This window comes from Hyla sarda, chromosome 7 (genome assembly GCF_029499605.1).
Source record: "Hyla sarda isolate aHylSar1 chromosome 7, aHylSar1.hap1, whole genome shotgun sequence".
In the NCBI taxonomy this organism is placed as follows: Eukaryota; Metazoa; Chordata; class Amphibia; order Anura; family Hylidae; genus Hyla; species Hyla sarda.
In genome coordinates this window covers 179,669,708-179,692,248 of record NC_079195.1, presented here as the reverse complement: position 1 = coordinate 179,692,248, position 22,541 = coordinate 179,669,708, and the positions used below count along the sequence as shown (strand labels likewise).

General features: G+C 41.9%; 2 protein-coding genes across 14 annotated transcripts in view; one reads left to right on the top strand and one right to left on the bottom strand.

The window, feature by feature from the left end:
* Nucleotides 1-1,508: 1,508 nt before the first annotated feature.
* LOC130282802 (zinc finger protein OZF-like) lies at nt 1,509-18,071 on the bottom strand. 10 transcript variants are annotated; one of them, XM_056531561.1, is made up of 9 exons: nt 17,974-18,071; nt 15,600-15,704; nt 15,155-15,262; nt 13,696-13,800; nt 9,878-10,039; nt 6,848-6,971; nt 5,241-5,338; nt 4,915-5,008; nt 1,509-2,605 (listed from the first exon to the last, which is right to left on the bottom strand). In XM_056531561.1, exons 2-9 carry the CDS (start codon nt 15,600-15,602, stop codon nt 1,545-1,547), a joined length of 1,755 nt encoding a protein of 584 aa, XP_056387536.1. In that variant the 5' UTR covers nt 15,603-15,704; nt 17,974-18,071; the 3' UTR covers nt 1,509-1,544. The 10 variants fall into 10 exon arrangements, with proteins under 10 accessions (XP_056387536.1, XP_056387534.1, XP_056387539.1 ...); XM_056531559.1 differs by lacking the exon at nt 17,974-18,071 and adding an exon at nt 16,940-17,054; XM_056531564.1 differs by lacking the exon at nt 17,974-18,071 and adding an exon at nt 16,940-16,996 and having other exon boundaries at nt 15,155-15,283.
* Nucleotides 17,022-22,541, top strand: part of LOC130282837 (oocyte zinc finger protein XlCOF7.1-like) — a 25,472-nt gene continuing 19,952 nt past the window's right edge. The window contains exons 1-4 of one of the 4 annotated variants that reach the window (XM_056531669.1): nt 17,022-17,148; nt 19,396-19,544; nt 19,649-19,813; nt 21,330-21,453. In XM_056531669.1, the coding sequence (XP_056387644.1) occupies nt 19,467-19,544; nt 19,649-19,813; nt 21,330-21,453 (367 nt within the window). In that variant the 5' untranslated portion in view covers nt 17,022-17,148; nt 19,396-19,466. Of the gene's footprint in view, nt 17,220-19,395; nt 19,545-19,648; nt 19,814-21,329; nt 21,454-22,541 lie in introns of all 4 variants that reach the window. The other 3 variants (XM_056531668.1, XM_056531670.1, XM_056531671.1) reach the window with 3 other exon arrangements.

Below are 22,541 nucleotides of genomic sequence, written 5' to 3'. Positions count from 1 at the left end.
TTGTTACGTTCCCCGAGGGGTCTAGTTTCCAAAATGGTATGCCATGTGTTTTTTTTTTTTTGCTGTTCTGGCACCATAGGGGCTTCCTAAATGCGGCATGCCCCCAGAGCAAAATTTCCTTCAAAAAAGCCAAATGTGACTCCTTCTCTTCTGAGACCTGTAGTGCGCCAGCAGAGCACTTTTCACCCCCATGCGAGGTGTTTTCTGTATCGGGAGAAATTGGGCTTCAAATTTTGGGGGGTATTTTCTGCTATTACCCTTTTTAAAAATGTAAAATTTTTGGGAAACCAAGCATTTTAGGTAAAAAATATATATATTTTTTTTACATATGCAAAAGTCGTGAATCACCTTTAGGGTATTAAGGTTCACTTTACCCCTTGTTACGTTCCCTGAGGGGTCTAGTTTCCAAAATGGTATGCCATGTGTTTTTTTTTGCTGTCCTGGCACCATAGGGGCTTCCTAAATGCGGCATGCCCCCCAAAAACCATTTGTCGCTCCTTCCCTTCTGAGCCCTCTACTGCGCCCGCCGAACAATTAACATAGACATATGAGGTATGTGCTTACTCGAGAGAAATTGGGTTTCAAATACAAGTAAAAATTTTCTCCTTTTTACCCCTTGCAAAAATTCAAAAATTGGGTCTACAAGAACATGCGAGTGTAAAAAATGAAGATTTTGAATTTTCTCCTTCACTTTGCTGCTATTCCTGTGAAACACCTAAACGGTTAAAACACTTATTGAATGTCATTTTGAATACTTTGGGGGGTGTAGTTTTTATAATGGGGTATTTCTAATATGAAGACCCTTCAAATCCACTTCAAACCTGAACTGGTCCCTGAAAAATAGAGAGTTTGAAAATTTTGTGAAAAATCGGAAAATTGATGCTGACCGTTGAAGCCCTCTGGTGTCTTCCAAAAGTAAAAACTCATAAATTTTATGATGCAAACATAAAGTAGACATATTGTATATGTGAACCCAAAAAAAATATATTTGGAATATCCATTTTCCTTACAAGCAGAGAGCTTCAAAGTTAGAAAAATGCAAAATTTTCATTTTTTTCATCAAATTTTGGGATTTTTCACCAAGAAAGGATGCAAGTTACCATAAAATTTTACCACTAAGTTAAAGTAGAATATGTCACGAAAAAACAATCTCGGAATCAGAATGATAACTAAAAGCATTCCAGAATTATTAATGTTTAAAGTGATAGTGGTCAGAATTGCAAAAAACGCTCCGGTCCTTAAGGTGTAAAATGGCCTGGTCCTTAAGGGGTTAAATACAGTGGCAGTCAAGCATGCACATGCCTATATGAGAGCCTTGGGGAGGGCTGAACCAAGGATGGGGGCCAAGGATAACCCTGTGTAAAGCTCCTAATGTGAAAGCTGTGGTGGGAATCAGTACTGCAAAGGTGCAATATGTTTAGTTGCTTTTACTTTGCATCATTACAATTTACAAGGAAATAACAGACAAATTTGTCCATAAAAAATTTTCGGAACAGATTTTTCAAGGGTACAATAATTTATTTTATTTTACTAGAGCACTACATCTAAAGTACAACATTTTCTATAGTCTGTACATTAAAATGGCTTCGCTTCTTATGCTGAGAAAGAGCTGACCTATGGTTATAACACTTCCCACATTCTGAACATAAAAAGGGCTTCTCACCAGTGTGGATTAGCTGATGATTAACAAGATCAGACCTCTGGACGAAACATTTCCCACATTCTGAACATGGAAATGGTTTTTCCCCTGTGTGAATTCTCTGATGTTTAACAAGATCAGACTTCTGCCTAAACCTTTTCTTACATTCCGAACATGAAAATGGCTTTTCCCCTGTGTGAGTTTTTTGATGTTCAACAAGATTTGATTTCCTTGTAAAACATTTCCCACATTCTGAACATAAAAATGGCTTCTCCCCAGTGTGGATTAACTGATGATTTACAAGATCAGACTTGTAGCGAAAACTTTTACCACATTCTAAACATACAAATGCTTTCTTACTTGTGTGAATTATCTGATGTTTAACAAGGAAGGACTTCTGGCTAAACCTTTTCTCACATTCTGTACATGAGAATGGCTTCTCCTCTGTATGAATAAACTGATGTTTAACAAGATCACACTTCTGCATAAAACATTTCCCACATTGTGAACATAAATATGACTTTTCTCCGGTGTGAGTTTTCAGATGTTTCACAACACTTGATTTCCTTGTGAAGCATTTCCCACATTGAGAACATGAAAATGGCTTCTCTCCTGTGTGAGCTCTCTGATGTTCAAAAAGATAGGTTTTCTGAGTAAAACTTTTCCCACATTCTGAACATGAAAATGGCCTCTCAGCATTGTGAATTCTTTCATGCATGGAAAGAATAGATTTTCTTTTAAAATGTTTCCCACATTCAAAACATGAAAATATTGTGCCATCTTTGTCTCCTGTACTTTGTTTGACAATCTGTGATGGATCATATGAAGATTCCTTTAGATTAGTGGGATCAGTAGCTGGTTCTCTGCTGTAGAGAACAGATGGTATATTTGTGATATTCTTATAAATTACTTCATAATCAGGAGGTAAACGAAGATTGTCTGCAAAGTTTTTGTTGTAGCTTTCTGCTGAAAATAGGAAAAAAGTTTAATCAATGTTTTTGCAAATCACAATACATACCTTGTCATGACATTTGTAATTTGACATAGATATTACCACAGTTAGAATGCTACAGTTTTTATTGTCATATCTTCCCATATACAGCCTCCCAAAGTAGGGAAACTTTTGTGAATTTTGTTAATTTACCATAGGGGATCTGTGCTATCTGAAGGAGTATGGAGATGAGCATCCCTCTGCTTAATAAGATCATATGTCAAGATTCTTGATGTTTACTGGAATCTGTTTTTTCAGAGATTTTTAAATGTGGTGATCCAGTACGGGATGGTGTTTCCCCGTATTCTTCTCCTGCCCTGTCAGAAGAGTCCCTTTATGTCCTCAGGGCCCCCTGGATTGTTACCCCCATTGTAAATATGTTATTCCTTATAAAGTGTATTGTACCTTTAATAGTTTGTACAGTGTGATTAAAGTTATACCATGTGATTGTTACCCAGGAGGCACTAGTGACCAGGTGAGCCCCCAAGTGACCTATGGGCTTCTTGCACAGCCCCCTATATAACCATGGGAGGGGCTGCAATCTCTCTCTTGTTCCTGAGGTCCAGTGCAGTCAAGACGTCGTACATAGTGTGTCCAGAGAATTGGAGGCCTCAAGCCTAAAGTCTGCTGCCACAAGTCAGCTCAAGTAAGCTCAAAGTCATCTTCATGTCAATTGTCAAGTCAGTCAACTCAAGTCTTCTGTATAGTCACCGTGACCTGCACTAAAGTGTCTCTACATACTGCAAGTCCCAGCAAGCCTGCGAGGTCCCCCTGTGTCACTGTCACCTCCTTAGGATATTGGCCATACTGCATAGACTGTATCACCTGTTTACCCTCAGTAAAGCTACCGTTGTCCGTAACTTGGCGTCTGTGTCTTCACTGCCCCTGTGCCTAGCCCAGGACCAGCGGTATTACCTTTGGGTGGTTGAGGCTAAACCATGCCCTGGCGTCACGAAAGGAAGGGGTTAATAACATCTGCCCCTTGGGTTATAACAGCTTCCCTGCATTGCACCCCGCTGACACCACATAAAGATTTTGCAAAGATAAAAGCAGTGACCTGTTGGGGTGTCACAGGTGTTGTTGAGAGGGTCAGCTGGTACTTGTAGTCTCACACCCAGTAGGAAGTCTTGGTCACAGTAGCTAGAGAGGGTCTTTGGTCCAGAACACCTCTCTGGGGGTCACTACAACTGTAAGAAAGGAGGGTCTGCACAAGAGTGTTGCTATCAAGTCCCCTGGAGCACACCCTGGTTAACAATGTCCTGGCCAATGGTAGTTGGAGTGCCCTTGATGGTACAAATGCCAAAGGAAACCAAGACCCTGGTTGCACTGCAAATAGGTAACTTTTACTAAATAAATGTTTAGAACAGAGAATGTTTATACACAGTGTGAAAGGTTTAATAAACCCTTTGTAGAGGAAGAGTGGTGCAATTGCCCATAGCAACCAATCAGATAATTTCTTTCATTTATAAAAAGGCCTCTGAGAAATGAAAGAAGCAATCTGATTGGTTTCTATGGACAACTGCACCACTCTACCTCTACACCAGTGTTTCCCAACCAGGGTGCCACCAGCTGTTGCAAAACTACAACTCCCAGCATGCCCGGACAGATGCTGGGAGTTGTAGTTTTGCAACAGGTGGAGACACCCTGCTTGGGAAGCACTGCTCTACACAGAGTATGATAAATCTACCCCAATAAATCTATGGGCAGATTTTATTTATAAATCTATGGGCAGATTTTATTTTCAATACTGTACTGACAGATGACAACATAGTAGGGAAGTCCTTACCATTTTTTTTTTTAAGACTGAGTAGGAGTCTCCTCCCCAAAAAAGTTATAAAAATCCATTTTCTCCTCCGTTCCTGCACTGAGGCTTCTTCATCGATCGCTCTGTTATCTGGACTAGTAGACAACTTTCTCCTTTGTTTCATTATCTGGAGTGGTGCAGGACCTGTTGCACGCTGAAATTATGTCCTGTACCTCTCTGGATAACAGTGCAAAGAAGAAGGTCCTGCACCACCCCGGATAACACAGAGAACGACGAAGAGTCCCCAACACAGGAACAGAGGAGAGGTAAGAGGGATTTTTATTATTTTTTTATGGTGTGTAAGTATCGTCATAGGAATCGGGGACATCTGCAGGAGTACAAGTAGTCGTGCAAATGTCTAGTATCAGTGCCAATAGCAGTTTCAGTATCGGGACATCCCTACAACATATCATAAAATATTACTCTGGAAACTAAGGAAGAATAGTTGATCTTTTATATAATATAATGGATATCACTCACCGATATCTGTAAGAATTGCCTGCTTCTCCTCACACAGCTGGGTTACACCCACATGTGGCTTGTCTTCAATCTTCATATCACTCACATTTGTAACCTAGTTCACCACATATGAAACCAATGTTTTTAAATTAAGAAAAACAGATGTAAAATTTAAGAAGAAACCATAATGAATAATATATTTGAAGGCAGGAGCGTACATTTTGTACCAGGTGTACCTAATTTCAGTTCATCTATATATTTTAAGAAAATAAAAAAATAGAATAATGTGAAAAATATATTACTGAAGACGGAACCTATCATATTCAGTATTTGGTAGTTCCATCTACCTGATGATCCTGTGGGATATACTGATATTCCTCTGAATAATCCTTGGTAAACAGAGGATAGGGACATCTCTCTAAAGTTTCATCCTTATCCGAGTCATCTGCAAAAGACATACGCAGTCACTGAACACAATGACCTAAACATGGTATTCAGTTAAAGGGGTACTCCAGCCCTTAGACATCTTATCCCTTATACAAAGGATAACGGATAAGATGTCTGATCGCAGGGGTCCTGCCAATGGGGATCCCTGCAATCTAGCATGCAGTACTCACCTGTGAGCACTGCAGGAAGTGCTGGAGGCTCCAAGTCTTATGCCTCCTGACCATGGGGACGGAGTATCGAGACGTCACGACTCCGCCCCCGTGTGACGTCACGGCCCGCCCCACCCCGCCCCCTCAATGCAAGTCTATGGGAGGGGGCATGATGGCCGTTGAGGGGGCGGGGAGTGACGTCACACGGGGTGGAGTCGTGACGTCACGATACTCTGTCCCCGTGGTCGGGAGGCATAAGACTTGGAGCCCTCAGCCCTTCCTGCAGTGCTCACAGGCGAGTACTGCATGCTAGATTGTGGGGGTCCCCAGCGGCGGGACCCCCCCCACGATCAGACATCTTATCTCCTAACCTTTGGATAGGGGATAAGATGTCTTAGGGCTGAAGTACCTCTTTAACAATGTGATTTAAGTGGCAGCTAACACCTAAAATATTTGTCTTCAAGGGCAAGAAAAGTCCATATGGTCAAGCTTGAACATACTCTTTAAGTATCATTTATTGAAGGCAAGAGTTAAAATAAAGGTGCAATTTATGGTCCTTATTGATAGCAAATCCTTTCTTTTCTTTTTTTGTGATATAAGTTATTAAAGGGGTAGTCAGGGGAACAGGATAGGGAAAAAGTGTCTGATCGCAGGGAGTCCTACCACTGGCACCTCCCGTGATCTCCTGTACAGGGCCTGTACACGGAAACTTTCCTGTCCTAGGAGCAGAGCCTCCCCCTCCTTTCCAGACAAGCGGGAGTGTCTGTCTGCTCAGCCAATCAGCGACTGAGATGGGACCTGGTCTCAGAAAATGGGGGCCAGAATACTCCAAGGATGGGCGAGTTGCTGCACCCTGTACAGGAGATTGTGGGGAGTCCCAGCGGTCAGATACTTATTCCCCATCCTGCGGACAGGGGATGTGTTTTACTTTCCCAGACTACCCCTTTAAAAAATGTGGACCATTATTTCCTATTTGATCATGAGATGATGGACATTTCTTGGTGATCCTCAAAGCTACTCTGGGTTACTAACATTTTGTAGCCAATAGCAAAGGCACAGGTAACTGATGTAAATCCATGTAAAAGAAAATGTAAGCATTTTGAAACACAAAGGCATATTGCAGATACATTGTCATAGAATTTTGGTACAAATTTCACATGGCATGTAGTTATCCTTGCTTCATGTCACAGTGATGTCACATTTTGATGAAGTATTTTTTACAGTAAGATTTACAAAAGAAGCATAATAATCAAGTAACAGACCACAGTAAAGATACATTAGTAAAAGACCCATATGAATACAGCTAACAAAACAAACAGCTTCCAAGCTGCACTCTGTGAACAAGGATTTGCTGTTACCTGGTGATATGGGAGTCTGTTGATTCATCATAATAATAACCTCATATTGATCTTTGTGATCTTCTAAATATTCCCACTCCTCCATGGAGAAATAGACAGCGACATCCTGACACCTGATGGGAACCTATACACAAAGATGCAACCTTAGGGGAAAACGTCTGGCTGAATGACCCTGGACTCTGGATTAGGGTATGTTTACATTGAGGAATTGAAGAGGAATAATTTTGGTCAGGAAAATCTAGTTTTTTTTGCCATTTTCTATCTTGTGTGGAATTCATGTGGAATTCACACAGAATTTCCATATGGAATTTGCATGAATTCTGCACGAAACTCATTTGTCAGTAGAAAAAAAATCCCATTGACAACCCTGTTGGATATTGTTAGCATTGGTTATTTTTTGCTTTATTCTCCTTGCCTGTCCGGGCTCGGATTAATTCATCAGGTCATTCTGACTGTGTTGGAAAAAAAAAAATCCCATTGACTTCAATGGGCTTTTCCTTGCAGATTCCGCCAGAAGAATGATCATGTTACATTTTCAGGCAGAACAAAATTTTGTGTTGGAATTCTGCTAGCAGAAAACGGAGCAGCGAAAAGTCCATTAAAATCAATAGAAATTGGAGAAGATTATTCTAACAATAAAAGTTCCATTGACTTTAATGGACTTTTTGATTCTCTGTTTTCTGCTAGCAGAATTCCGACACTGATGCAAAATGACTAAGTTCACATGGCCATTTTTTCCAGTTGAACGGACCCTGAAATGGGTTAGGTGCAAATGGCTACAGCCGGGTCCTGATGGATCCTGTTCACTTGCATGAGGTCTGCCGGTGATCCGATAATTTTACAGGAATTTAGTGGAGAAAAAAAAATTGTGCCATCATTCTGACCGGATTGCCGACGGAACTCCGAATAGCAGAGTCCGACAGCAATGTGAACGAACCCTAAGCGAGCTGAATTACTTGAGTAAATAACTCGAGTAAATTCCCCTCCAATTACTCGGTGTGAACATACCCTTAGTGTGACATGGAGGAAAACAAAGACAATCAAGATGCTTCATAAAATGTATCCTTACTAAACCATTGGTAAAGGGCCTTACTGACATTAAACAACCGATACTCCAGATGGGCCACAGAGTAGAAAGATTGAAAAAAAAAAAAAAAAAAATCATCATTATTAGAAAACTCTAATGAAGTCTTCCATAGCTTTCAATCCCACAAAACATATCAAACAGAAAGATGTATTCAATATTCGAAGATCACAAAAATCATGTGCTGCAATAACACCTACATCCACGTAGGTCACCACTACCCCCCCCCCCCCCCCCCCCCCCCACTGCCATTGAAAGAAGCCCTCCTAACTTCCATCTTGGGTGCCATGCAAATTAGTCTCCTTTATTTAGATTAAAATCTTCCTTTTTTTTTTGCTATTAAGTGGTTAGTGGTTATACGTTAAAAAACTGTGATTTGTTGTAATCCACCCTAGTCTTTCCCCTGATTTTCATACATGGATCTCTTTATAAGCTATTATGCTATACACACAGGGGGAGATTTTTCAAAACCTGTCCAGAGAAAGTTGCTGAGTTGCCCATAGCATCCAATCAGATCATTGCTTTCATTTTTTTTTTTTAAAAGGCTTCTGAAAAATGAACGAAGCGATCTGATTGGTTGCTATGGGCAACTCAGCAACTTTTCCTCTTGACAGGTTTTGATAAATCTCCCCCACAATGTACATGCTGATTAAAATTTTCTCCTATGGATAGGTTTTAAGTTTCAAAGGGGTAGTCCAGTGGTGAAAAACTTATCCCCTATCCTAAGGATAGGGGATAAGTTTGAGATCGCGGGGGTCAGACCGCTGGGGCCCCCTGCGATCTCTCTGTACGGGGGCCAGGCTCTCCGGCCAGATAGCGGGTGTCGACCCCCGCACGAAGCGGCGGCCGACACGCCCCCTCAATACATCTCAATGGCAGAGCCGGAGATTGCCGAAGGCAGTGCTTCGGCTCTGCCATAGAGTTGGGGCTCTGCCATAGACCCCCGCGGGCTGTCGGGGCTCCGTACAGGAGATCGCAGGGGGCCCCAGCAGTCGGACCCCCCGCGATCTGCAACTTATCCCCTATCCTTAAGATAGGGGATAAGTTGTTCACCACTGAGTCACCACTGGACTACTCCTTTAATTTTGGGATAACCGGCAATACTCACTGGCCTGATCTCCTGTTGCTGCAGTGTCCATTCCCTGCTGATCAGCACTTATTGGTGCACTTCTTTTCACGCCTTTACTGAGCAAGAATTTCCTGCATCATCAGATGTCATCAATGTAAAGCATTGGGACTGGGATCAATCGGAACAGCAACTATGGGGAATAAGTATTGCCAGCCCAAGCTCCTAAATAACTTTTTTGCAGTGCAGGACAACCCTACATGTTACATTTAAAAGTAACATGTTCTAGATCAGTGAAGATTTTCAAGCTTCTTCTTACTGATTATTTAAAGTAAACGATTGTCAGACAGATTTATTTATAGCACAATTTATTTTCTTTTTTTGTGCATTGCCTAGAAAATGGACTCCAGCATTACAATTTCCAAAAACATTTTGTCACATTTGCTTTGTCTTAATCGACCATTTTGCATTTTGTCACTAACTAATGGGACTCTTGGTATGGTAAAAAAAAAGAAAAAATCCATATGCTAATATTCGATAGAGAGCTCTGATTTTTCCATAGCTCTACTGTTTGTCAACTGCTATTCCAAACTTCTGTAACAAGATTATCTTATGATCTTTACAGTTCATCAATAAGAATCTGTGTCCCCAAAGGTCTCCTAACTAGGACTAAAAAGTTGGCCACCTCTGAACTATATAAAAAGATTAACTCATAGGCAAACTTCCCTAGACTCTTTTATGCTTCAATGATTGGTCTCTGTCCCTATTTTTGTATATATCATGATTCCTGGTGTTAGCATAAGATGAACATGATGAGCGGTTCCCATTAGTTGCCTTCACTGACAAGGTTATCATTTATACACCTCCCTGCTGCACTCACCTCTCCTGTCAGCAGCTCAGTGATCTTGTTGGTGAGGTCCAGGATCTCCTGATAGCAGTTTCCCTTATGTATTAATGAGTGGGGTGGAGGCACATTGATAGGAACTTTATTTTTGCTCCATCCTCCACATTCTTCAGACATTTTCTTCACTAGTATGTAATCCTGTGCAAGAAGAGAAATGTTAAAGAAGAAATCCCATGCCCCAATTTAAAAAACAAAAAAAGCTCATATTAAAGTACATGTTCCTACCTTCATAATGACCTGGTCCCCGTCCAAATTGCCCATTCCGTTCGCCCGCAATCCCAGCTGAAACTCCGTTACTTCCTGCTTCATGTACCTCTCTGTCTTCCGGTCTGCACATGGGTTCCCACAGTTCCTTTCGTTTCTAGCAGGGCTCCAGCCCAGCCTACACTGCCTTACTTCTCCACCCCCTAATTAATGTAATAACGCCCACACATTTCTCTTCTCCCCCACCCTCCCCCGTTCTGCTATCCCCCTAGCTTCCCCAGCACAGGTGGCAGCCTGTGTCATCCAATCCCCACTCATGCACGTGTTCCCCGGCTAGTGATCCAGCTATGTAAGCAGTTTGCTTATCTAGCTTTCATCACTAGTGTCGGAGGAAGAAAGCCCCATCATGGTAAATCAATGTGCACAAGTGAAACATGCAATACAAAGAAAACAAATATATATTAACCCATGTATGTTTGTGTATATCTATATATATATATATATATATATATATATATATATATATATATATATTATACACATAAATACATTTGCACATGTGTATGTCTGCATGTGCATATACACACACACACACTTACACATGTGTGTCTGTATGTGCATGTGTGTGTTTATATATATATATATATACATTTCTCTTTTGCACCCTCCTTATATGCCAGTGTTTCCCAACCAGTGTGCCTCCAGCTGTTTCAAAACTACAACTCCCAGCATGCCCGGACAGCCTTCAGCTGTCCGGGCATGCTGGGAGTTGTAGTATTGCAACAGCTGGAGGCACACTGGTTTGGAAAAAACACGGGCATATAAGGACGCCACCGCTTCATGACATGGTGACATCCCTGAGGTACCTGGGGCAGATGAGTAGGGGGGTCCCTATTCATTACTTTCAATAAAACACATCTACCACTATGGCTTATTTTTAGGGGATGTCTTATTTTTTAATTACAGTAAGAATGATACAACATTTCTCTTTTGCACCCTCCAAATGTGCCAGGGTTTCCCAACCAGTGTGCCTCCAGCTGTTGCAAAACTACAACTCCCAGCATGCCCGGACAGCCAAAGGCTGTCTGTGCATGCAGGGAGTTGTAGTTTTGCAACAGCAGGAGGCACACTGGTTGGGGAACACTGGCCTAGAAGCATCGGAAAATGCTTTATATAGCCTAGAACAGTGTTTCCCAACCAGGATGCCTCCAGCTGTTGCAAAACTACAACTCCCAGCATGCCCGGACAGCTGAAGGCTGTCTGTGCATGCTGGGAGTTGTAGTTTTGCAACAGCAGGAGGCACACTGGTTGGGAAACACTGGCCTAGGGGAAAATACTTTATATAGCCTAGAACAGTGTTTCCCAACCAGGGTGCCTCCAGCTGTTGCAAAACTACAACTCCCAGCATGCCCGGACAGCTGAAGGCTGTCTGTGCATGCTGGGAGTTGTAGTTTTGCAACAGCAGGAGGCACACTGGTTGGGAAACACTGGCCTAGGAGAAAATACTTTATATAGCCTAGAACAGTGTTTCCCAACCAGGGTGCCCCCAGCTGTTGCAAAACTACAACTCCCAGCATGCCCGGACAGCTGAAGGCTATACGGGCAAGCTGGGAGTTGTAGTTTTGCAACAGCAGGAGGCACCCTGATTTGAAAACACTGGAATAGAAGCAGAGAACAATGCTTTATATAGCCTAGAACAGTGTTTTTCCTAACCAGGGTGCCTCCAGCTGTTGCAAAACTACAACTCCCAGCATGCCCGGACAGCTGAAGGCACACTGGTTGGGAAACACTGGCCTAGGGGAAAATACTTTATATAGCCTAGAACAGTGTTTCCCAACCAGGGTGCCCCCAGCTGTTGCAAAACTACAACTCCCAGCATGCCCGGACAGCTGAAGGCTATACGGGCAAGCTGGGAGTTGTAGTTTTGCAACAGCAGGAGGCACCCTGATTTGAAAACACTGGAATAGAAGCAGAGAACAATGCTTTATATAGCCTAGAACAGTGTTTTTCCTAACCAGGGTGCCTCCAGCTGTTGCAAAACTACAACTCCCAGCATGCCCGGACAGCTGAAGGCACACTGGTTTGCAAAAAAATGGTACTACAAGCAGGGGGGGGGGGGGTGGGGGGGTGCCTGCCTCTGCACACACGATTTATTTTCAACTCTTTAGAAAAGATATATACCTCATGCCCTCTCCTGACCTGTAGCACTATATGACTGCTGCTTCAGCCCTGATCAAAGCAGGGACATATACTTCTATAGCCCAGATGCAGGGGAGTGCGCTCCTGGGCTATAGAAGTCTGTATTCTTGTTCCAATCAGCGCTGAGTCCTCGGTAATATAGTGCTGCCAGGAGGACACAGCGCTAAACTGGACAGGGGAGAGTGCAGGGGGACAAATACAGGGCACAAATGAGGGTGATTACAGTTTTTTTTGACTGAGGCAGGGCAGAACACTGCCAGTTCCTGCTCTAACCTGCCGTGGGATAAGAATGAAAGTGAAAGTGTGCGCAGGGGCTGCTCTAATTGGCTGAAGCAGCTATTACATATTCATAGCTGCTCAGCCAACCACGTAGGAGGGGAGGGGGGAAAATGATTATTTATGAGATGGGGCGGGCAGAGGCCGTGCACGGGGCGGGCAGCCGAACTGAAGGCTGCGTGGGGTATTGTGGGAATGTGTTGCGTCACGGCCCCCAGTATAACGGAGGTGAATGGGGGGTCGAAAGTCACCAGAAACTGTAACTGCTGAGCTTCCTGACTGACAAAAGAATCGCTGAAAACATAATTTCCATGCAGGATGGGTGATGTAAGTGATTTACAAACTTATATAACTTTAATTTATGCACCTAAACCTGTACAATTTTTCTCCGTGGGACATCTCCTTTAATTTAACTTTATACATCCCCTTCACCTATCCCGTCACGTCCTTGGTATGTTCAAGGGGTTCTCCACTTTGGACAATTACTTCTTGTTGGAAATGTCCTTTTACAATAAGCAGTAAATAAAATATTTTTTCTTTGTAGCGGCTCCTTTTTTGGATCTGGTAAAAAATACTGGTGGTTTTTTACAGTACACTATTATAGATGGCATGTGGAGGGAGAAGAGGTTACTGATGCACTTGCTTTGCAAGTTGCCATGTGAGCAGAACTGAAAAACAGCAGCAGCAAGTAAGTGGTTACACTAAGCACCAAACTGCTGCTGAGATGAGAGGGTGACCTTGATTTACCTTTTATCCACAGTGTAGAATTTCTGGAGGATATAGACAGACTCACAAATTGCAGGTACATAATTTAGACACTCTCTTTTTCCTGCACAAAGCAGTAGCTACCCCCCCCCCCACCCCCCTTCCTGGATTTCATTCTGGTCTATCTGTTACTTGAGATGGATTAAGCCTAATAGCAGGCAGTTGACACAAGATTACAGAGAAGTAAAATCTATTGGCCAATACCTTCTCTGGGGTAAGACTTATTTTGGTAAATGAAGTTATTTACAGATGACATACGCTATCACAGGGAGGAAAGTTGTTTTAAAATAACAGTGACCATTTCGGAGTTACTGGTCATGACATGTAACATGATTTTCACAATCGCTTACCTCTCCAGTTAGCAGGTAGATTATCTCTACAGCGAGGTTTAAAATTCTTTCTGCCATCAGTTTTCTGTCCTTATCCATCCTTACTAGATTAGTGAGGAAATATACCTATTTTGGGGAAAGTGAAATGAGACTTGAAAAAAAACCCATCTTATGTAAACATCCTATTATCTTATAAAGGATTACCCATACTGAAATGCATATATAACTTGTATATGCCCTGATGGCTGGGATTCTTTGCGGTTGCTAATACAGGAGAATTAAGGGCATTTGCCATGTGCGATGGAGCAAACAGCCATTGGTTCTTTGCCCCATGACCCATGCTTGTAGGCCACTGGTTGCTGTCCTACAGCAGGCGTGGAGTGGATCAGGACTCCTGCTTCTTACCGAGGTTATCCAGGATTAGAAAAACAGAGCTGATTTCTTCCAAAAACAGCACCTGTACTTTTAAAAGTATATTACATACTGGATGTAACACAAACATTACATATAAGGTTGTGATATACAATAATATATTATATACACATACACTCAAAGTGAGGTCCACAATTACATGGTTTGAAAAATATCACTGCCGAGACTGAATCTTAATATCAAGCACCTTTGGTATGCACTGGAACTCCAATTCCGAGCCAAACCTTCCAGTTTAACAAATAGCTGAACTGAAAAAAATATTATTTTGACTAAATGGTAAGTGGAAATTCTGCTTAGAAAATTGAGGTTACAAACGGGAGCGCAACCTTATACCACATGGACAAAAGTATTAGGTCTTATTTCTTAATCACTGAATTTATGTGTTTCATTTTATAAGTGTACTAGCAGAGTATTCGGCATTGCTCGGTCTTTCTGGGGGAGAGTAAAAAACAAAAATGACACTCTCGTCCTCATTACCCATCCCTCATATCCTGTCCTAATAATCCGACCTGATATCCTGTTCCCATGTCCCAACCTCATATCTCGACCTCATATCCTGTTTTCATATCCCATCCCCTCCTTACTTATGCACATTGGGAATGGAGAACAGTGATATACTTATACTGATCATACAGGTGCATAATGATCACAACAAGTGAATAATTTAATAAAAAAAATATATTAACAGATACTTAACTAGAACAAGATAGTAACAACTATTGTAAACATCTATGAGGTCAGTTCATAAAAACATTTTGAAACTGCATATTTCATTCATGCCCTTTGGCACCAAGTGTCATTCATCCAATTGCGCCTTTGTGGTCAGGTAATCAAACTTTAATTTGTCTAGAAGGAGCAAAATAAAAATATCTGCTCCAATGTAAGACGTATTGGATCACCAAGTTGGATACGATAGTGCTATGAATTAAATATAGATTTTTAGAATGTTTTTGTTAACTGATCCCATAGATGTTTACGATAGTTGTTACTGTCTTATTCTATTTATGCATTTAATACTTTTTTTTTTATTATTATTATTATTATTTACCTCAGTTGTCAACACCTGTGTGGTCAGTATTAGTTTATCGCTGTTCTCCATACCCAATGCACGAGTAAGGAGGCTCCACCTGCGAAATGTCTTGCCAGGACCCTGACCCTGAAGCAGTTGAAAATTCTACTGTAAATAAACAAGCATGAACAAGATGAATAAACCAAAAATAAATAGCGTGATAACCCAGTTGGGTTATTTTCATACTGATTGTCAGTTAAAAGCATTTTCTGACCACCTCTAGCAGCCAAAAGCAGGCTGGAGTGGGTCCTTGTTCATGAAGCGTACCTGTCATATCACAGAAAAAAATTATGTATAAATATGTTACTCAATAAGTCATTTTTTATGTGCCTAGCTTCTGTATTTGGCTCACAAATCCCTCTGTTCTGCTGCTCATTCTGACATCCACTGCTCAGAAAGGTTCGAGGCAAGCCCCCTCACTCACCATGCATTAATTTCCTCCCTGAGTCTGCTGTTCTGTCCTGGGTCTCTTCATCCAATCACTGCAGGCTGCTCTTTAACCTCATCCTCTCTGTTTTCATTCTGCAGTCTGATAGGACAGGAGTAAGCATAGAGGAGTGTTAGTCCTGCACTCACTTACTGGACTTTGGCCCAGTTTGTGCTTCAGCTTGGACAAAGAAGTTGGATTATGTTCTGGATGGTATGGACACCCCTAGTGGTGTTTTTGTATAAGCCATGATTTCTATTAAACTAAGATAGAAATAAAATGTATAAAAAAATGTATGAAGTATATTAGAAAGGTTAATGTTTTGGCAAGATGCACAACATATACTGACAGTGCCCAATTAAAAGTGTGTGGATATACCATTAATGTCCTTTAATATTAAAAGAGAACTGCAGCCTAATATAACTTATCCCCTAGGGGATAAGCTATAGAACACAGGGGAGTCCGACCGCTGGGGCCCCCCGCAATCTTCTGTATGGGGCCGTGGCAGTATGGTGGAAGGGGGCGTTTCTGTCCCTGCATGATGCGGTGGCTGACACGCCTCCTCCATATATCCCATAGAGATACATGGAGGGGGCGTGTCTGCAGCTGCTTTCTGCTGGGGACGACACAGCACTTCCTGTAGACTGCCGCAGCCACGTACAGGAGATCGCGGGGGCCCCAGCGGTCAGACCCCCCCCCCCCCCCCCACAATCTATAACTATATCTAGAACAGGCATAGGCAACCTTTGGCACTGCAGATGTTTTGGACTACATCTCCCATGATGCTCTTACAGCCAAAATGCTGACAAAGCATCATGGGAGATGTAGTCCAAAACATCTGCAGGGCCGAAGGTTGCTTATACCTGATCTAGGGGATAGGTTATATTGCACTACAGGTCTCCTTTAATGTCCTATAATCTCTAATATATACAATTCTGTACTATGTACAAGCACACTATATATATATATATATAAAAAGAGAGAGAGAGAGAGAGAGAGAGAGAGAGAGAGAGAGAGAGAGAGAGAGAGAGAAATTTTAGCAGCTATAGATAAATATTCTAGGTATATATATATATATATATATATACACACACATACACATATATTAATATATTTATCTTTAGCTCCAGATATACAGAAACAATCTATTCAGCCCTATGATTTACATACATTATAGACATACATGAGATACACACCTATGATACATCTTGAAATATTCATTCAATTCTATACACACAGTACTATATATACACAATGGATAGACGCAACATTATAAATACAGAGATAAATATATATGCACATAAAAATCAATACAGTTCACGCTTTTCAATAAATACCATATCCCACTGAGCTAAAGGACCTTTCAGGAGAAAATGATCATGTGATCAGTCACATGTATAGGGATGGTCAAGCTCCAGGCTGTGTTGTGCCGATGATGATCATGTGACAGGAGTGGGACGGTCATTTGTTTCCTGTTGAGAATGGAGCTCCAGTCTGCAGCCAGACCCTCTTGGCCATAACCTGAAGTCTATCTCCTCCCAAACATGTGAGTGATCACATGGCCATAACATTATCAAAAGACATTTTGCTCACTGGCATCTAACATTTACTGATACGGTAATATTCAGTGTTATTATGTTCTTGTAATTGTTATATTGTATTTGTATATTGTTAAGTTTGTATGTGAGGTGCATAATGATACCTGATATATATATATATATATATATATATATATATATATATATATATATATATATATTATATAATGTACATAACAGATTGTGTAGGGTACAGGTTAGTACGGGGTTTCCCAACCAGAGTGTCTCCAGCTGTTGCAAAACTACAACTCCCAGCATGCCCGGACCGCCAACGGCGGTCCGGGAATGCTGGGAGTTGTAGTTTTGCAACAGCTGCTGTCTGGGCATGATGGGAGTTTTAGTTTTGCAACAGCTGGAGACACCCTGGGTCAGAATTTCATATATATGTGTGTATTGACAGATATGCATGTGGTGAGGGTAGATGGAATTACCCTAGGGGCAGATGGCATTAACCACTTGTGTTCGTGATGCCAGGGCGTGGTTCAACCTCTACACCACCCAAAGGTTTACCGCTGGATCCTGGGCTAGTCACTGGGGCAAATAATGACTCCGACGCCAAGTTACGGAACAACAGCAGCTTTACTGAGTCAGACAGAGGTAACAGCTTGGCCAGGCCCACGGAGGTGACCAGTGACTTCAGAGACCTCAGGGCTTGCTGGGACTTGTAGTGGACTTGGACAATTTGATGCAGGGCCACACTGACTTCAGACAGTTTGACTTGGACTGACTTGACTGGGATTGTCTAGACAGACTTCGCCCCGTTTGTAGCTTACCAGGTTTTGACGTTCACCTGTGGAGTAGTGGACTTGTGGCTGCGTGGTTGGCTTTAGGCCTCCTCAGGACACCAGACACTCTCTAAGGACTTGATCCCACTGTAGCTCAGCAAAGACTCAAAGAGAAAGAGGAAGCTCCACCCAGGGTTTATATGGGGAGACTCTGGAGGGGTCCCATAGGTCACCCTGTAGGTCACATGGTCACTGGTACCTTTCCTGGTTACAGTCACATGACAATAATACTTAAAGGTATACAACAATATATGTACATTACACTAGATAACATAGGCACTTAAGATCATACATAAGACACAGGTACAAGGGGTGGCCCAGGGGTCACGAAATGGAGTCTGCCTGACAGGGCAGCAATGATACAGGGGTGCAACTCCTGTACTGGGCCACCACATACGGTTGCGTTTATAGTGTGTGCAATATATCTAGTGCATAACTAAGGGTTATTATTATGTGTGTATTTACAGATGTATTATACAGATTAGAGATGAGCGAACTTACAGTAAATTCGATTCGTCACGAACTTCTCGGCTCGGCAGTTGATGCCTTTTCCTGCATAAATTAGTTCAGCTTTCTGGTGCTCCGGTGGGCTGGAAAAGGTGGATACAGTCCTAGGAGACTGTTTCCTAGGACTGTATCCACCTTTTCCAGCCCACCGGAGCACATGAAGGCTGAACTAATTTACGCAGGAAAAGTCATCAACTGCCGAGCCGAGAAGTTCGTGACGAATCAAATTTACTGTAAGTTCGCTCATCTCTAATACAGATGTGTGTATAGTGTGTGCATTATACAGACTTGGATACAATTGTTGGTAATCCCCAAAACCCCACAATGCTGCCTGAAATACCTTGAAACCAACAAAAAGTAAAAATGTATTAATACTTTTGTCAGTTTCAAGTTATTTCAAGGAGCATTATGGGGTCTTCAATTTTGTCCACATCTGTATATAGTGTGCGTGTAAAAAGAGTTATGCATAATGTTATTATTATAGAATATTTTTTTTAGCTATATAATGTAGGTGTGTACACAGTGATGTGAAACAAATACTTTTCATGACAAACAAATCAGATTTGTTTAAACTGAATGTAAAGATAATGGGGGAGATTTATCACAACCTGTCCAGAGGAAACGTTACCCAGTTGCCCATAGCAGCAAATCAGATCGCTTCTTTCATTTTGCAGAGGCCTTGTTAAAAATGAAAGAAGCGATCTGATTGGTTGCTATAGGGAAGCGGCATTTCCAGCAGTACCTCTCCTGGTGCCAGAAAGTTAAACAGATTTGTAAATTAAAAAATCTTCATCCTTCCAGTACTTATCAGCTGCTGTGATAATCCACAGAAAGTTCTTTTCATTTTGAATTTCCTTTCTGCCTGACCACAGTGCTCTCTGCTGACACCTCTGTCCATTTTAGGAACCGTGCGGGGGGTCGACGTGCCCCCTTCCCGATGTTGATCCTATTTTTTCTTGAATGACCTACTAAGTATGGACAAGGACAGTAAACATATGGCTGAGAGAATATTAAACCTCACCCTACAGATCATCTACCTGCTGACCGGAGAGGTGAGAGAGATTCTGGAAATCATGTTACATGTCATGTCTTGTAATAAAGGACATTACTGGAAGAGAAAACAATGCGAGATGTATAAATGTATCTCTATGCTCAGGATTACATCGTAGTAAAGAAAATAACAGAAGAAGTTGAAGAATGGATCAGCAGGAACCAGGGTCCTGTCCCAGGTCCTTTACCTCACTCACTGATACAGGAGGGAAAAAACTATCAAAATATCCTGAAACTTACCAACAAGATCACTGAGCTGCTGACAGGAGAGGTGAGCACTGCTGGCAATGCTGGGACATTATATAGCAACACTCGGGGAAGTGACAGGCTGATGAGTGTTGCTTTGTGGTAAAGTGAACCTGTCAGCATGTTCATCATGGTGCCCATGATGATTTAAATGTTGCAATACTTTAGTGTTAAAGGGGTACTCCGCCCCTAGACATCTTATCCCCTAACCAACGGACCCCCGCAATCTCACTACTGCACCCGGCATTCGTTTAGAGCGCCAGAGGCTCGTGACATCATGACCACGCCCCCTCAATGCCGTGACGTCCATCACACCCCCTCCAATAGACTTGCATTGAGGGGGCATGGCCATGACGTCACGAGCAGGGCTTAACTGAGACGTCATGAGCCTCCGCCCCGCATGGCCAGTCATTCGGCATGGAGCGAACTTTGTTTCGTGCATCAGATGACAGGGGGTGCTGCAGCCGAGATCGCGGGGGTCCCCACAGCGGGACCCCCGCGATCAGACATGTCTAGGGGCGGAGTACCCCTTTAAGTATAGTTTTAAAGAAATTATATGTTTAAAACTAAACATGCTCATGGAGAAATGAACAGATCTTCCCTGGCGTTTTTCTTCTTGGATATACTTGATTGACATGTCTTTTCCTAAAAACAAGGAGATACCTGCCGCCGCTCCCTTAGTGTCCCGGTATTATGCTCCAGTTCTCTGGTGGTGTCTCCTTCTGCATTGACCACGGACAATGTGTGGTTGTACTATTGTCAAGGATGGCTCGAGGAGAGGCTTTGAAATGTGATTGACTGTGCTGTTATATACTGCTAAGTGTCGACACAGTGAATATACACCAGACAGGAGGTTGGTATGATATCTCCTTTCTCAGCATACTCGGAGCTGCCCCAAAGGAGTTCTGTTTAATCCAGGAAGTACATTTGGTTTTTACATTTGACAAAAGAGGAGGTTTAGTTATGATGTCAAAATCAGCATGTTACATTTTTATTTGTTGTTTGATTATTGCGTCCGTATATATTAGCATATCTTGCATCCATTAATTTCTTGGCAGAAGTTCCTCTACCAGGAAATTCCAGAGTTCTCTGTCCATATGATTTTTTGTCTTTCACTCCTTATCTCGGTCGTGCCGGCATCATGGCAAGGCCTCCATCATAGTCACGAGCAGATTGCAAGCTGGTTTATGGGTTAAGGGGTAGGTAACAAATATATTTTTCCATCAGCAATGGCATATTAGTATTAATATATTGATCAGTCATCAGAAACATAAGGGTCATCCCTATCACTATGAGGAGAAAAGCAGTTTCAATGCTCTCACTTTGGGAAGGTGGAGGAGGTTGAACTTTGCAGAACACTGATCAAAGTACATCATTATGTAGATGACAAATATAAGTGTAATATTTTGAATTAAATGGAAAAAACATAGACTGGACTAGCAATATCCAGTAATTGGAAAAAGTATCTATGAATATAAATAATGTTGTCATAAGATAAGAAATTTTTTTCTAAACTGAGTTTCTATCCTTGTGTGTGTCAGGTTCCTGTAAGATTCCAGGATGTAACTGTCTGTTTCTCCATGGAGGAGTGGGAGTATTTAGAACGCCATAAAGATCAGTATAAGGTCATTATGATGGAGTACGACCACACTCCCACATTACCAGGTAGGAGTAGACCTTCCTTGTACATAACTGCAAACTTTTGTTGAAAAAACATGGCTTTAGAACAATATATTTTCTTATCTTGTATTCAGATGTGCCTTTCTTTGTTATGTCACTGCTTCTAAAAACAAAAATGGCAAAATGGTGTTAAAAATGTTTTTCCAATAAAAAATACAAGTTGCCAAAAACGAAGCACCAGCTCTTTGAATGTAAAGAACTGTGTCAACCACCACAGGAAGCGGTGGCCAACACATCCCTTCCTTTCATCTCTATGGGAGAGCAGGAGGAGCGTTGTACTTGGGTATCTCCGGCTCTCCAATAGAGATACATGGAGGGGGTGTGTCAGCAACAGCTTCGTGCGGTGGTCAGCACATTCATGAGAGCCAGTCGCCGTATCCTTAGGATAGGGTATACTGTAAGTTTCCCTAACCCAGAGTACTCCTTTAATCGAAAATACTGTAAAAAAGGGCAACTTACTACCTCAGTTCTGCAGCAATGTGGCACGGTCCTTTTTTTTATAGAGGTTTTTGGCTAATTTGAAGTATCTGTCACACCCTGTATGTAACTCATCAAAATTATATCAAGGGTTGGCTTCAGTGGCTGGCTGCATATAACTTTTGCAGTACCAAATACATAGCTTCTGCACTGTTACAGAATGAATTCGGAAGAGGTTCATAATATTTAGTTTATATTAATTAATTTGAATTTATTAATAGGTGCACAAGTGGTCATAGCTCTTGTTCAAAGGCTGTGTTTACATGTGCCATTTAAGGCGCTTGCAACGAGTGATGGATAAGCTAATAGGGAAGGAACAGAAAGGATTTATGCAGGGAAGAAATATCTATAATAATATTAGAAGAGTTTTTCTTAATATGCAGGCAAGGGGTGAGGGGGGCTCCCACTCCATCCTGTCTCTTGACGCTCAAAAAGCGTTTGACAGGGTGGAGTGGGGCTTCCTCTTTAAAATAATAGAACATATGAATCTTGGAGAAGGCTTCTTACATGGGCTTAGGGCCCTATATAGATCCCCCAAAGCCAAAGTTAATATTAATAATATTATTTCCCGGGAGGTAGTGACGCTGCAGAGAGGC